The sequence below is a fragment of the Lissotriton vulgaris genome, chromosome 8 (genome assembly GCF_964263255.1).
Source record: "Lissotriton vulgaris chromosome 8, aLisVul1.2, whole genome shotgun sequence".
NCBI lineage: Eukaryota > Metazoa > Chordata > Amphibia > Caudata > Salamandridae > Lissotriton > Lissotriton vulgaris.
In genome coordinates, this window is record NC_141696.1 from 1,208,495,046 (window position 1) to 1,208,512,494 (window position 17,449).

Below are 17,449 nucleotides of genomic sequence, written 5' to 3' on the forward strand. Positions count from 1 at the left end.
TTGGGAGCAGCCGGCGATACAAAATGTGCGCAGGCGCTGCAGGACTTCTGCATCCTCATGCGGGATTTCGGAGTCCCATTGGCACCAGGTAAGACAGTTGGACCATCTACTTTACTGGAGTTTCTGGGAATTGAGCTCGATTCTGTGGAGGGATGTTTCCGTTTACCGATGGAAAAGGTGGCCAAGTTTAGGGCTTCCTTGACACAATGCCTGGGCAAGGAGAAAGTGACCCTGCACCAGTTACAGCAAACAGTGGGTCAGCTTAACTTTGCCTTGAGGGTGATACCAATGGCCCGCCCCTTCTCACGCTCTATTGCACAAGCTATGGTTGGTCTCAAGGAGGGACACCACCGTACGAGACGGTCGGCAGAGGTTCGCCAGGATATGCGCATTTGGTTGGCATTTCTGGCGGACTTCAACGGTCGAGTTGTGTGGAACAAGCCTCCAGCGTCTTCAGATGAACTAGGTCTGTGGACTGACTCAGCTGGGAGCGTGGGATTTGGCGCCATCTTTGGGAACCGATGGTCGGCCCAAGTATGGCCGGCGTGGTGGCACTCCAGCGGTCTGACAGGTAACATTGGGTTCTTGGAGCTATTCCCCATTTGGGTTGCTCTGATTGCATGGCCAGACAAGTTCAGGGACCGCTCAGTGGTGTTTTGGTCTGATAATATGACTGTGGTTGAGTGCATTAACCAGCAGGCAGCCCGCTGCAAGTGGATCTTGAGATTGTTGAAGGAAATTGTATTACTTTGCATGAGATTGAATGTACAGTTCAGGGCAAAACATGTGCCAGGCGTACTGAATCATGCAGCTGATGCACTCTCTCGTTCACATATGCAGGCTTTCAGGGGCCATCTACCCACAGCGGACTGGGTGGCGGCACCGTTCCCCGAAGCACTATGGCTAATCGGTGCCCCGGATTACAAGACCTCGTGGCAGCCAGCTTAGCCCCCAGGACAAGGAAGGCATACGAAGGAGCGTTTCGTTCCTACTGCACATTTTTGGGTCCAACAGGGAGACAGAGCTGGGGTCAGGAGGAATCCTTCCTGGGGTTCCTGGTAGCGCTGCACAAAGAAGGCCGATCAGTGGCAACGGCCAATAGACATAGGGCAGCCATTTCATTCATGGCAAAGGTGCATGGCATAAGAGACCCGATGGGTTCCTTTTTGGTTAAGAAAGCGCTCCGCGGCTGGCAACGCCTCGAGGGTCGCAAGCAAGATACGAGGCACCTGATTGGCTTAGACAGATTTGTCTCTGCTTTTAGCAAAGCTGGAAGAGACTTGCTCCTCCCCTTTCGAAGCAGTTCTGTTCCGGGCAGCTTTCGCCTTAGCATTCCATGGGGCTATGCGGGTGAGCGAACTCGTCGCAAGGAACAAGAAAGATATGGAGGGAGGCTTGGGCAGGGATCACGTCCAAATAAGGGGTGATTCGATGGTGATCTCGATAGCCAGGTCCAAGACTGACCAGGGAGCTATGGGAAATTGTGTTACCGTGCAGCGAGCGCAAGGGTCCCCCACGTGTCCGATAAAGTGTTTAGAGGAATATTTGGCACTAAGGACGGCTACATGGGGGGGGAGTTTGCTGAGGCACAAAGATGGCACCCCACTGACAAGATTTCAGTTTCAGAGGGTGCTAGCACTGTCAATCGCTGCCGCGGGCATGGACCCGTGCGATTTTGGGACCCACTCCTTTAGGATAGGGGCTGCTACGGAGGCTACAGCCAGGGGTCAGCGTGCGGAGAAAGTAAAACAGCTGGGCCGTTGGTCCTCGAATTGCTTCAAAAGGTATGTGCGATTGCACATGTTGTAAAGATCAATTGACATGCACTCACGCTGCTTGTCTTTTGTTTGAATTACAGTTTCGCGAGCCTGTCACGCGGGGCGGAATTTGAAGTCGACCCAGCATCAGGAGACCAGCGGTCAAGGATCACCGACTGGAGAGAGAGTGGTATGGGTCGTGGGCCACTCATATGTGAGGCGCGCCGGGGACGTATTCATGGCAGGTGACGCGACTCACGCATCTGGGGAATACGGGTACAGAGTGACCTTCCTTGGGAAGGGCGGGCTCTGTTTTGACCAATTCTAATCGTTTTTTGAGGGTCTTTTAGGGCGGCAAAGGTCACCGCCATCTGTAGTCATAGTACACCTGGGGGGCAATGACTTGGTGACACTGGGTAGACGAGTGTTATTAGAACACATCCTGTCGGCTGTTAGCTGGTTGGCTAAAAAAGTCCCGGGGTGCACGATTGCCTGGTCCCACATGATCCCTAGGAAGGTATGGCGGGGGGGCCTTTCGGTGTCAGCGCTGAACCACTCAGTGAAAAGGGTTAACAATAAGATTGGTAAATTGTTTCGCTCTTCGCAGTTGCATAGCATTCCTCACGGGTGTATTCGGGGTGATCACATGTATCTGAATGATGGGGTTCACCTGTCCAGGGAGGGGAATGACTTACTCATAGGAGACTTCATAGCATGGCTAAGGGGTTTGAGGAAGCATGACCTTAAGGAGGAGTAGGGGGGGCCGGATAGTCGGTCAACTATCCGGCCCGTGGCGGTAAGGTCATCGGTGAGCAGTAATTTCAAGGTCCCTAGAGGGGGGTGCCACCCAGAATGGATGGGAGCGCCCGGGGGGAGGCGGCCATTGGCCCCTTCCACGGGGAGGCGGCACCCACTAAGGATGGGTCGCCTAGGGGGAGACGGCCATAGGCCCCTCCCAGGGGGGAGCCGGCTAGATGCCCCTCCTACGAATTTCCCGGGGGCCGGATATCCCCGACGGCGGATAGTCTGGGGATGGGGGGCGGGGGGGGGAGTCCACGCTGTCCTTCCTACAGATACCTCACACGGGAACTCGGACGACCTTTAAGATGGCGTCGAGTGGAAAGGGGGCCCCCACGACAAGGGAAGTTACAGTTGGCAATGAGGGTAGAGTCCTCTGCGCATGCGCCATTCACACCACGAGGGCGAGATTGGTAGTAGGGATCTGACACCGGTTAAGACCTTTCCGTTGGCCCTTAAGCTAGGATGTACTATTTTAATTTAGAATGTATGTATTTTCAGGATGCTAGACTCGGCTAGGAAACCTTTGTATTAGAGATCTGTTAAGGTTAGCCAAAGAACATGTCTTCATCGAAATGTAATAAATGTAAAATTGTACATAATTCATGAAACTTTTATTTAATGTTTTAAATTTTGTTTCATATTTTAATAAATACGGCCGGGGGGGTCACTCCCCCCCGCCTTCCAAAAGTTCAAACCTGTGTCCGTTATCCCATCCATTGGGGATTGGTGTTGGGAGGGGGTGGCGGGCATCCCGGCCATATGTATTCTACTCCTGCAACTCTTCATCCTTGATTTGTATCATGAAATCAATTTATAATGAAGTGTCAATTGACCAGATGTCGCCTTCATAAGTGAGGGATTTACTGCATATGTCAATTTAATATATTTGTGGGTGTATCAGAAATAAAATATTCCTCATAATTCTACGTTTTTAGACCTTAATCTATAAGAATTGTTTCACTCTGCTGAGCCTCAATAAAATTATAGGAATGTTATTGCATTGCTCCTGGGATAGCCCTCTCCTCTCTATTCAAGGTTTAATTTTGGAAGATGTGTTTTTTTATAATTATGTTTCCATGACATTAGGCTAACTGTAGAAAATAACGTTGTTAGTAAGCATGGGCTGAAATTTAGTTCAGCTCGTGGATTTTTGGCAATGTCGCGGTCCGCAAATCGCACGAAATTGCCCAAAAATCCACAATTCCCAAGCTCGTGATTTTTTTTGCTTGTTCGCGCTTCAAAAATACAATCTCCCGCGCGGTGCGTTGACTTACCTTGATTTTGGGTTTGCAGAGTTGTTTTCCTCCCGCGAACAAGATGGGCGCGCCCAAAAACGACCGCATGGGTAAGTTCGCGGAAGCCGCGCTGAAAAAAAACCCCGCGAACATGCAAAAAAAATAAAAAATCTGCAAGTTCGCGGATCGCGAATTCGCTTTTGAATGAATTCGCGTACCGCAAATTCGCAAATTTCGCCCATACTTAGTTGTTAGTTTTATTTTACTTCTGTTAATCACCAAAAGTATATCATCACGTTCAAGTTAGAAATGGTGTTTAACAAATAACTTATCAACTTCACACATTTTATTTGAGTCTTTCATAGTGTTATCATGTATGTTAATTAGAATAAATTTGATTGCAGGTGTTTTTGTTGAACCACTTCTTTAATATTTCAAATCTGAGATGGCATCGTCTGTGACATTTATCTGTGACCATATGAGAAGTGTTTGAATGGTTATCAATTTTGTTTTTACAACAACTGCCATGTGACACAAAAGCTAATAATTACGAAAAGTGAGACACTGGGGGGTCCCAATGTCTAAATGGTAACACTCTGCACACTTTCACATGAACCACTTGGTTCTCCTCAGGTATATATGTATGCCAAAATAATGATGATCTATACTGTTTTCTTTGTTTCAATGATCTCTGTTTATTACTTCTTTATCATTCATTTGAATTCTTTCATTTTCAGGACAATTTTAGTTATCATCTCCCATTTACCCAATGCATTTCGGGTCTATGGTGACCCTTCTTCGGGGGTCTCTAATAAAAAAATCAAGAAAAAGTTGCAATCAGCCCTTTAACTTAGGTACATTTATACATTAACATTTAATCCACTTCGTTATCTAGTGTAAACAAACATCTATAATTCACAAAATGACCTATTTTGACAATCGTTATCACTATTTACGCCACAAGTCCTTGTTTGTATCAGCGCTAAAATGCCAAACACCAAAAACCATATAAAACCTATAATAATGAAGCGCCATGAAAGAAAAAGCGTGATAGCCACGTATAGCTATAAACTAATGCTAAACCAAACGAAGTTTACCCTAACAAACATTCTGCACCTCTCTCACGTTGTACTTACTGAGAAATGAAAAAATGAAAAACGTCCCTCGCTTGCGTGCTCTCAACGAATCCGCTGCTTCCTAACAGTCTGTGTACCGCTATTTAAAGCTCTCTTTTCTCTGATTGGCTCAATTAGCGATCACGTGATCGCGACATCGGACTGCTTAACAGTCCTTATTTTTTATTTAAACATATGCTAAAAAAACATATGCTAAAAAATTGCACAGCTATACGAATTATCTATTTAAGAGGAATCTATGTTAACGAACAGAAATTAAAACATACATGATTTCGAATCATCTTCACTCGATATTTTTAACACAATGTTTTTAACAGTGCAGTATAGTTCAACATTTACTATTTGTTATTTGGCTGAGCTATCACATGGTGAAAAAGACTGATAACAATTACTGATGCAAATGATAAGGAAAAATTCAAATTAAATCGACTATGGTGTCGGCCATTTTGGGTAGGGGAGTTCTCATTGTCTTTGTCATGCAGGCAAATAAAATCGGCTTCACACAGTCTCTTTATAAAAAGCAGGATAATTCTATCCTGTCATTGAGTCCATTTGGTTGTAGGCTGCCCATTTTCTTTATCCAGAAGTATTCTGATCTTAGTCTTGATTTATGTGTGTCTTTTTCAGGGTGATGTTTGATGACTTCCAGTATTGTGAAACGTAATTGTGCTACATTATGTCCTGCTTCTAGCCAATGTGTTGCCAATGTGGATTTCAAATTTTTCAACCGGATATTACTTTTGTGTTCAGTTATTCTTACTTTAATTTTTCTCTCTGTCTGACCTATATACAATTTTCCACATGGACACTTGATTCCATAGATAACATTCTTCGTATCACAAGTTCCTGAGTGTAACAAGGTCACCTTTTTGCCTGTCATTGGGTGTGTAAATAACTGTCCTGTCATTACGTTGTTACAATGAATGCAATTTTCGCACCTCTGCATGCCTTTGTGGTTAATTTCTTTTGGTACATTCTTCTTTTTTAGCAGTTCTTTTAAATTTTTGGATCTGTTGTATGCAAACGTTATCCTATCGGCAAACAGTGGTTCTAGATCCGGTTCATTTGCTATAAGTACCCAATGTTTTTTCATGATGTTAACTATTTTTGCTGATTGTAAAGAATGTTTTAGGACACATACTGTTTTCTTTGTATCTCCTCTTTCTTTAGTGACTAATAGAGACTCTCTCTGCATATTCAAGACTTTGATTTTAGATTCTTCCAGTAGAGGTGTAGGATAGCCTCTTAGTTTGTATTTTTGGATCTGTTTGTCGATGGTGGAGAGCAAATCTTGTGGGTCAGATGTGATCCTTTTTTGGCGAATAAATTGGGATATTGGAAGATGTTTCTTTAACGAAAAATGATGGAAGCTTTCATAGTGTAAGCCACTGTTTCTGTCCGTTTCTTTTGTGTGTACACTGGTTCTCAGCTTATTCTGTTCAAGATGAATTTTTACATCTAGAAACGCCAATTCTTTCTGGTCCATTTGATGAGTGAATTTGATCCGGTCATGTACACAGTTCAATCTCTGGATGTTATTGATCAGTGTTTCTTTTTCACCCTTCCATATTAGGAAGATATCATCGATGTATCTTTTAAATACCATAAGTCCCGTTGACCAGTTTGTGTCTTGAATTATGTGGTCGTGCTCAAATTTGGCCATAAAGGTATTTGCGTAGGACGGTGCCCCCGCAAAACCCATAGAGGTTCCACTGCATTGTTCATAGAAGTCGCCTTCCCAATTAAAATAACTGTGTAGTAGAGCAAACTGTAATAGTTCAAGCATTAGAGTTTTTTCTCCTCCACGTATTTCATTGTTGAGTAAACACCATTCCATAGCTTCAATTCCCTCCCTATGTGGGATTGAAGTGTACAAGGCTGTCACATCTATAGAACATAACCATATCTCTTCATCATTTGGAATATTTATTGTAGATAGCATGTTCAAAAATGCGGTGGTGTCCTTTATGTGTGTGCTCCATTTCTGGACTAGAGGCTGTAGGAACAGTCTAGGTATTGACCCAGTGGTTCTGATAGTGATCCACAAGCTGAAACTATGGGTCTAAAAGGAGGTCTTCTAGGGTCCTTATGCACCTTCGGAAGCATGTAAAATTGAGGTCTTCTAGGATGTTTAATCTGTAGGAATTGATATGTTTTCACCGTGATCCACTTAATCTCTAAGGCTTTGTCTAGAATGGTTTTAAGTGTCTTTCCAAAAGTTTCAGTCGGGTCTTGATCCAACTTATGGTAAATATTTTCATCTTGCAGATGAGCTTGTACACTTTCTTTGTAGTAGGTAGTGTTCATTACTACTATCGCTCCCCCTTTATCCGCCTTCATTATGGTGATGTCGTTAGCATCTCTCAAAGTTTGTAAAACTTGCCATTCTTTTCTGGAGAAGTTAGTGGTAGCACCTCCAGAGTACTTGATCTTTTGAATTTCAGTTGTTACAATCCGTTCATATGCATCAATGGTTTTGTGTGAAGTGGGAGCACAAAATGTGCTTTTGGGTTTGAATTCCTTTAGCTCCATGTCTGGTCTTTCATTTGGTGGTAGATTATTGAAGAAGTTTTTAAGTCTTAGATTCCGTAGGAATTTGTAAATTGATATTTCTGTTTCTTGGGCATTCGATTTATATCTTGGAACAAACGTGAGACCTTTGTTTAATACTTTTGTTTGATCTTCCGTGAGTTTTTTATTTGATATGTTGATGACTAGGTCGGTTTCGGTTTTTTTGATCTCAGTTCTCTCTCTGCTACTGTTTCTTTGACTTGTGACTTTTCTTTTTCCTTTTCCCCTCCTTGTTTTTGGAGCTCTGTTGTGATTGTTGAAGGTGCATTGTTTGCTGCCGGGCTGATCTCTAAAAAAGAAACTTTGTCTTGTTGATCCTTACGTCTATCTTTAGATATAGGTCTCCTGCTTTGCACTGTGTCCGAATCCGATACCATACTTTCTTGTGATGAACTCACATTGGTTTGTGGTTGTTGCCACTTCCTCTGATTATAAACTTCGGCCCAACTGTACACTTCTTCCAGTTTATAATCTATTGTGTCTCTTCGATATTTTTTAACTTTCCTCTCTTCAATCTCTTTCGCATATCTTTCAAGTTTTTTGTTGACTTCTTCCAGTGTAGCATCAAGTTCTTCAAATTGATTCAATTCAGTTTTTACTTTAGCTAGTTCTTCTTCAAGTGTTCTGAGTTCTTTTGCCAGCTCTTCCACTATCAGCAAAATGAGGTCCAAACTACATTTGTTCAAAATTTGATACCATTTTGTTAGGAAAGCCTTATTATTCCTGCATAACACAGGTTTAAGCGATATCCTTAAGCCCCTAGGTATTCGTTGGTTCCTGTGGTAGTGTATCAAGGTTGTCGCGTGCAGTCTTTGATTTATCTCGCGTTTGCTTACGTTTTCAAGTTGTTTTATCAATTGCATTACCGTACTCGGTTGTGGGCTGAAGGCTCTAGTCTCCTTGATCAAACTATAAATACCTTCTGCTTCTTCTGCGGTGTATACTAAGGTTTCCGCTTTGTTTGTTGTGATTTGAGCTATCTCTTCTAAATTCATCTTTGCGGTGCTTGGATGGAGGGTAGACTTGGTTTATAAATGTATCGTGATAGGGTCCGTCCAGCACTCTTGTTTTACATTTACTTTCTCTGTGGTTTAATCTCTTTCGTTGTTGTGCACCGTTACCTTTAGTGTTTTAGTCTGGAAACACTTCTTGAATATATTACGAAAAGTGAGACACTGGGGGGTCCCAATGTCTAAATGGTAACACTCTGCACACTTTCACATGAACCACTTGGTTCTCCTCAGGTATATATGTATGCCAAAATAATGATGATCTATACTGTTTTCTTTGTTTCAATGATCTCTGTTTATTACTTCTTTATCATTCATTTGAATTCTTTCATTTTCAGGACAATTTTAGTTATCATCTCCCATTTACCCAATGCATTTCGGGTCTATGGTGACCCTAAGACCTAAGTTAAAGGGCTGATTGCAACTTTTTCTTGATTTTTTTATTAGAGACCCCCGAAGAAGGGTCACCATAGACCCGAAATGCATTGGGTAAATGGGAGATGATAACTAAAATTGTCCTGAAAATGAAAGAATTCAAATGAATGATAAAGAAGTAATAAACAGAGATCATTGAAACAAAGAAAACAGTATAGATCATCATTATTTTGGCATACATATATACCTGAGGAGAACCAAGTGGTTCATGTGAAAGTGTGCAGAGTGTTACCATTTAGACATTGGGACCCCCCAGTGTCTCACTTTTCGTAATATATTCAAGAAGTGTTTCCAGACTAAAACACTAAAGGTAACGGTGCACAACAACGAAAGAGATTAAACCACAGAGAAAGTAAATGTAAAACAAGAGTGCTGGACGGACCCTATCACGATACAAAAGCTAATAATAACATATGTCTTTATAACTTATGGCTATCTAGTTCGCAAAGAGATTATTTTTTATTAATGATTAGCTGTCCTTTACTGATTCTACCTAGGTTTGCGTATACAGATATATATACTTATTTATTAACAATGTCTCAGTCTTTTACTTATGTCTTGTACTTTCGTCCCTCTTTTATCTGTTTTTCAGCACACTATTAATGTGAGTTGGATTTACATCCAGTTTTCCCTTTTTCTATTATCTTTATGGTGTTCAGTATTGGTGTGACCTACAACAGATGTCTAGCTTTATTTTATCACCTTTTAAAATTGATATTTTGAGACTTGAAAGACATTTGAATGTTGGTTTTTCAACATAGATAGATCTATAAATATACCTTATTTTATATTAATGTTAAGTTTGTTAGATATCATGCCATGTATTAATATTTACATTTTGTCTTGTGATTTGTCTCTACAGCCTTCCAAAAAATGCATTGAGCAAAGAAAATGTATTGGCTGTCCTCATCATACATCTGTTGGACTGGTTATCCTATAACTAATTTTCTGTCCATAGCGGAGGACAACTCATGAAGTTCTCCATATATAGAACCTTGTGGAACTTATGAGATTTGTTAGTGGCAGACCTTTTTTTATTGTTTGCAGTTGGTAAACAATAATACAAATTAAAGAAACAATAAAAATGCAGCCATCCCCAAACATTTGACATAAATGAACATGATATCACTATTCAAACCCCACAAGAATACATTTCTCCAATCTCCTTTCCTGGATTCGTGCTCTTCGGATGGAACCGGGAGCATTTCCAAAACCCGTGGAGCCCAAGCAACATGGCTGATGTCCGGTGGAGCTGCAGCAAACGCTAAAGGAGAGACTGGGTCAGGCGCACCGCCCGGGCCATCACCTTCTCAGACGGACATCTGACATAGTTTCTATGGGTTTTCTTCGCTGCTGTTGCCTTTTCTTCACCTGCATACTGATGAATCGATGATGGCAGGCCATCGAAGGAATTCAATTTTGGTGGTGCTGATGCTAGGTGGTGGTGGCGTCTCTCTCTCTCTCTCCCTCTCTCTCTCTGCGTCTCTCTCTCTCTCTCTCTGCGTCTCTCTCTCTCTCTCTGCGTCTCTCTCTCTCTGCCTCCCTCTCTCTCTCTCTCTGCCTCCCTCTCTCTCTCTCCCTCTCTCTCTGCCTCACTCTCTCTCTCTCCCTCTCTCTCTGCCTCTCTCTCTCTCTCTGCCTCCCTCTGCCTCTCTCTCTCTCTGCCTCTCTCTCTCTCTGCCTCTCTCTCTCTCTCTGCCTCTCTCTCTCTCTCTGCCTCTCTCTCTGCCTCTCTCTCTCTCTCTCTGCCTCTCTCTCTCTCTGCCTCTCTCTCTCTCTCTCTGCCTCTCTCTCTCTCTCTCTGCCTCTCTCTCTCTCTCTCTCTGCCTCTCTCTCTCTCTCTCTGCCTCTCTCTCTCTCTCTGCCTCTCTCTCTCTCTCTGCCTCTCTCTCTCTCTCTCTGCCTCTCTCTCTGCCTCTCTCTCTCTCTGCCTCTCTCTCTCTCTGCCTCTCTCTCTCTCTGCCTCTCTCTCTCTCTGCCTCTCTCTCTCTGCCTCTCTCTGCCTCTCTCTCTCTCTCTCTCTCTGCCTCTCTCTCTCTGCCTCTCTCTCTCTGCCTCTCTCTCTCTGCCTCTCTCTCTCTGCCTCTCTCTCTCTGCCTCTCTCTCTCTGCCTCTCTCTCTGCCTCTCTCTCCCTCTTCCTCGCTCTCTCTGCCTCGCTCTCTCTCTCTGCCTTGCTCTCTCCCTCTGCCTCGCTCTCTCTCTCTCTCTGCCCCTCTCTCTCTCTCTCTCTCTGCCTCTCTCTCTCTCTCTCTCTCTGCCCCTCTCTCTCTCTCTCTCTGCCCCTCTCTCTCTCTCTCTCTGCCCCTCTCTCTCTCTCTGCCCCTCTCTCTCTCTCTGCCTCTCTCTCTGCCTCTCTCTCTGCCTCTCTCTCTGCCTGCCTCTCTCTCTCTGCCTCTCTCTCTGCCTCTCTCTCTCTGCCTCTCTCTCGCTCTCTCTGCCTCTCTCTCTCTCTGCCTCTCTCTCTCTCTGCCTGTCTCTCTCTCTCTCTCTCTTCATCTCTCTCTCTGCCTCGCTCTCTCTCTCTGCCTCGCTCTCTCTCTCTGCCTCGCGCTCTCTCTCTCTGCCTCGCTCTCTCTCTCTCTGCCCCTCTCTCTCTCTCTCTCTGCCCCTCTCTGCCTCTCTCTCTGCCTCGCTCTCTGCCTCGCTCTCTGCCTCGCTCTCTGCCTCGCTCTCTGCCTCGCTCTCTCTCTCTCTCTCTCTCTCTCTCTGCCTCTCTCTCTCTCTCTCTCTCTGCCTCTCTCTCTCTCTCTCTCTCTCTCTCTCTCTCTCTGCCTCTCTCTCTCTCTCTGCCTCTCTCTCTCTCTCTCTCTGCCTCGCTCTCTCTCTCTCTCTGCCTCTCTCTCTCTCTACCTCTCTCTCTCTCTCTCTCTTCCTTCACTGCCTCTCTCTCTCTCTCTGCCTCTCTCGCCAAACGTCCTGCCTCCCCTGTTCATTGTGTTTATGTTTTTGCTTGAGTAATTCTACCCACACCCTTTAAACAGCTCTCCCTCGTGTATGGACTTTCCACTCCCTCTACCCATTGCTTAACTCCTTGCTCTCTGTTTCTCCCATGCTTGCTGACTTATTTTTTCTATAGTTCATTTTTGAATGGAGGCTATGGGTGGGAGGGCAAGGAGGACTAGGCAGCAAATGAGGGCATTGTCTTCTTTTTTCTTTTTATTTACACCCCCAAACTGCGTTTACTTTTTACTTACTGACATCATGCTTGCCATAGGAACAAAACAAATCCTCTCAGAATGGAAAAGTGCATCCAACATATCCTTTCAGATATGGCGAGCTTGGCTTTACTAGAAGGACAGAAAGCATATGCTTGCGAAAATCTCAAAACCTCTCATCATCCAGGAACCTGTGGGATACCCTCGATGTCCAGCTTCAAAAGATAGTGCTCTATATTCCCCACAGTGGGATTAGTATACATTTGCTATGACAGTGTCTCCATGAATCTTTTCTTAAACTTACACGTTCACACAGACCAGCCAGTCAGACCTGTGCCCTCTTGCCCATTTTCTTTCCACTGTCTTTCTCTTCTCATCCTTGTCCTTTCCTGTTTTTCCGAATACTATAAAAAATGTGTCTTTAGAGAAGAGTATCGTGTACAATTATGCATCCGCTACAATTCAACTTCTTGGATGTCTGACCCCACAAACATGCATATCACCCACTATATACATTTGTAATACTGTCATTAACATGGTTACCAATGCATGCTTTCAATAGAAAAACATCTGAAAGTAAAAACATTAAATACCTTTCTTTTTTCCAAATATTCCAGAGCTTCATCCATCATGAGAGGTACTGCAAGTAAGAAAATAAAGTATGAGAGTACATGTTTTCTAAAATCCTGAAGAAGAGTTAAAAAAAATGTAAATTATAATTCGATATAGTTCAAAAAGAAAACAATATGTAAGGAAGTAACATCAAGGTTTCCCTGAACTAATACCCTTAAAATGTGATAATATGCCTTTGGGAATTTTGGAAAACCTACTACCACCTCTAGAGGACTACAACCTCACAGTTCCTTCCCCTGAACATGTGCAGCAAATGGGGTCTTTTTAAGAGTGATTAAAGTCAGATGAACTTTTGCTGTCTATCAACATCTTGTTTTCCACTTCACTAGACACTCACTATACAGTTGAAAGTTTTTTTTAGCGAAGTCAAAAAAATCCAAACTCAAATCTGTTAGGGGGAAAACACGGAGTACGTGGAAGCAAAGCCTGCTTTATGGGCATAAGCCCAAATATATACAGGGCACAACTCCACTGGATTAGAAAAATAGTGTAATTGATTCTTTAGTAGTTCAGGTCAGAATAAAGGCTTAGTGGGAACGGATGTATCCGATTGCCATCTGTCTTTCACTACCCATATTAATTAGGTAGCCAAGATATAGCTTCCCAACTTCATTCTATGTGGAATACGCACGTCTGTCCTAGAGGACCATCGATTTAGGTGCAACACAATTCAGCTAACCATGTACTGTCCCAAATACAGTACGATTGACTGTTTCTAGGCTATTAGCATTAAGGTTCTCTAACAGGAGCCCTTTCACTCTACTACATAACAGTGGAGCAATAGGTCTGTCCTTTATGTGCTGTGTAGAGTGAAGCAGCACCTTCCCAGTAGGCAAGGGTTCTACTGGGTATCCCTGAATTTCAGATGTGTGACCAAGAAAGAATTCAATTTTTAGGTTCAGAAACATTTTTAATAAAACGTGCTCGTTAACGTCCAGTTTAACAAAGAAGTCCTTAATGGTCTGGTCCGCAAGATTATAGATGCTACAAGATCACTCTGGTATCTTCCTCTATGGCCCCTTTTTACTGCAGGCTTCGAAACTTAGAGGCAAAATCTTCAATGGTGATTAGTTGGCATTATACAATGTATGTAATTAATAATAGCCGTTAAAATTACAAAGGTCACTATAAAGTATGTTTTGCTAAATATGTTTGTTGGTTTTTAACATAAGCAAGTAAGGGGCAAGCACAAGTCATCACCTAATCACAAGTACAGAATAATCATCAAATGTTTTAGAATACTTCCTTATTTACAAGACTTACTTCTGCTTGCGTTTATTGTATTCATGTAAAGTTTAGTAGTTATTAGTTTGCAAATAAATGATTGAATAAAGCCATGACTTCTGGGAAGCCCCAATAAGTGTAGACATTTAAACAGGGATACCAAACTCACAAACGCTCCAAGTGTTTAGTAAAGTTATCTGATACTTTTAGAAATGGCCCACAACATTTACCACGACAATGTGTCTGTTTTACCTTCCCTTGCACTGTGTTTGGGACATCTTCACATAGTAGACATTACCCATGCTAAGTTTGGGGAAATGGTGGATTGTCTCAAAAAAATAAAATCATTTTTCTTTTTCATAAAAAGCATTTTGAAGAAAGAATACTTTCCTACACCCTGGCATAACAATGGGAAGATGTATGGCATTGTCCTACAAGTCTTGCACTTCTGTATCATTAAGAATTAAGTTTAGTTGTGCATTTGTTGGAAAAAAGATAACGTTTGTCAACCCTTTACATTGCAGCTGTATGGGTTCACAACTTATTTCTGTTACCTTTCTTTGACCACTCTATGACATTCACAGTAGTCTGTCCACATCTCATCCAAAACTCACTTAGGCCTGCAGAAATGACATAGTTTTGATACATTTTGCAATCATACAAGTCAGCTTCACTTTACCTACACATTTTTGGCTTTGCAAATCTCATTTAAAGCACATAGTTTTTTAGGTTGAAAACCTCGAGATAGAACAGCAGTCTTGTTTGCTAAAGACTTCTAGAGGACATTCCAAAAGCTTCTCAGGGAATGCATTCTACCCTTTGCTTACCATTGGCTTTGTGTTTTATGCTCTCAGTTGTTTGCTTTTGAGTTGCTGGCTTTATTTGCTTTAGACTGTCCAGCTTGAGTTAGTCCCTCCTGTGCAAAAAAAGCCTTTTTACAGCTGCACCATTGCATTTGCTTTCTGTAGACAAGCCTTTAAATGTTCTTATCTTGTCACATTTGCTGTGCATTCGACGACAAAGGTCAAATGGCTCTGGTTTCTGCTGAAGCTTGGTGTTAACTTTCCCTTCACTGACTTCAAAGTGAAAGGATTTATGTGACAAACTTGCTGGCTACTGGGGTTGTGAAAGAAAAAACATTTTTCTAGCACACAACAAAATTTAAAATGACTGTAAATGAACTGTGCAGATATTTCAGAACATATCAGAATTAGGAAAGCACAAATGTAGCACATTTTTGTAATTCTGAAGTGTGGGAGAAATAAACATTTTACTAGGATCAAAACAATCAATACACTGAGTAATGCCATTTCCACACATTATCGCTGTATGGTTTTATTAGTAAAACTGTGCGTCTGCTCAAATGTAATGGTCATTTCAATAATCGGGCAGGGGGCAACTCAAAGAACATAAATTGGCATTAAAAGCCAAGGCCCAATCATTAATTTACGCTTACAGATTATTACGCAAAAAAATGGACTGCCCGAACTACTCTCATTTGCTAAAAGTAATGGCCGCCCAAATCCAGCCCAGTTTATCCTATGGCTTGGCCCCTTGGTGCGGCAAAGAAGCGCACTTATTGAACGAGCTGCAGACAAAGATTTATAAAGCAGTCTTTGATCTACCAAAATGGGTCTCACCCGCCCAGGTTAGATTGGAATTCTGCCTCCAGCATCAGAAGTTTCGGGGAATGAGCAGCTTCATCAAACTTTGTCCCACATTTCGCTCTTCAGACCCGGGCACTCTGAATAGCTTATGCTGGGATGCAATCAAGCCCCAGGGGGAGCTGGATACTCCTAACTCCTGGGGAAGCTTTTTGAGTGACTCGCTGGTCGAGATGGGTCTACAAACAGCATGGGACAAAGGGCTGGACAGAGGAAGCTTTGGTAAAATAGTAAACATCGCAGCCAAAAAGAAATCCTTGTGGGAGGAAAAAAAGGCGCTCAACAAGAGGCGGCATGGGTGGACAGTCATTAACTCCTACCGTCTCTCAAAGCCACAAGCATACTTATCCGCCCATTATAGCTCACAGCTAAAAAGGAGCTTCATAAAGTTTCGAATGGGCGTCCACGACTCAAAGGACTTATACCCTCTGTGGAAAAAGGCATTTAAATCAGAGTCTTGCCGACTGCAGCTTCAAAAAAGAAACTCTAATTCGTCTAATATGTGCCTGCCCAGCCATCCAAGACCAAAGGAGGCAGCACCTGAAATCAATTTTTAACGACTTGAATATTCGGTCAAGCAGGCAAGCGGTGATACGCTGGTTAGATGGCACGTCACACATCCTGGCATGCCGAGGAGTCAAATACATGAATGTAGTTAGTAGACTTCTATGGCAAACGGGCGGAGACCTTAAACACATTTCTGTAAAACAACATTAATACCCTTCCTAAGGGGTTTACACTGTTAACTTTGTTGTGCCAAGTTTGAAAGCCGCCAACACAAAACCTTTTATATTTAAATTTTATTGTTACGAATTTTTATAACAAAAAAGTGATGTGTATTTTTATAGATTGATAAACCGTCTATGTAATTCTTTTATTTGCACCAGGGGGGTATTGTAATGATTTTAATTAATCAAACAATAAAAACTAACTTGAATGGTCATATCAATTGAAAATGTGTTTTATACTGGCAGTGCACTGAGATACCATGCATACTCCACTCCACGCCCCTTCATTCTATGCCATGCCCCTCTCAGCCACTCCACTTTTTGTCACACCAATCCATGACATGCCCCTACACTCTACTCCATTCTATGCAACTGCCTCTATGCCACTTTGCTCCATGCCATCGATTCCACTCTACTCCTATAACGGTTTGCCATGTTGAACAGCATCCACACTGGTGTACAAAATGGCTAAAACACATTGTCAATGCTAGTCAAAGGCAATAGATCTTGAATAAGTGAGACCTATTGGGCTTGCCAAAGCTTGTGTTTCCAATACAAATATAATTCTTATGCTTGTCAAAGAGAACCTTTGTAGCTACACTAAAATGCCTTTGAAAAATTTTATCTGCGGAAATGTAATGGTAATTTCAATTGAAAAATGTGTTGCCTAATCACTCCACTCCACTCCACTCCACTCCACTCCACTCCACTCCACTCCACTCCACTCCACTCCACTCCACTCCACTCCACTCCACTCCACTCCACTCCACTCCACTCCACTCCACTCCACAACTTTTAGCCATGCTGAACACCAGCTACACTGGTGTACAAAATGGCTAAAACACATTATCAAAGCCAATAGCTCTTCCATAAGTGAGACTTATTGGCTTTGCCAATGCTGGTTCTTTAATACAAATGTAAATATTATGCTTTTTCAAAGGGATCCTTTGCAGCTACACTAAAATGCCCTTGAAAAACAGGGTAAAATTGCTCAGCAAAATGTGTGAAGCTCACCTCTTCAGACTAATCACTTTCTCAGGAGTTGCTAAATGCATCCTCTCCACAACTGGATTTTTAGTGACTGGCCCTTAAGTAAGAG

General features: G+C 42.6%; 1 protein-coding gene across 2 annotated transcripts in view; it reads right to left on the reverse strand.

The window, feature by feature from the left end:
- The window catches only part of ALG5 (ALG5 dolichyl-phosphate beta-glucosyltransferase), a 208,601-nt gene that overhangs the window by 152,346 nt on the left and 38,806 nt on the right, over window positions 1-17,449 (reverse strand). For both annotated transcript variants that reach the window (XM_086935089.1, XM_086935090.1), the window contains one exon: window positions 12,695-12,741. In XM_086935089.1, the coding sequence (XP_086791215.1) occupies window positions 12,695-12,741 (47 nt within the window). The remainder of the gene's footprint in view (window positions 1-12,694; window positions 12,742-17,449) is intronic.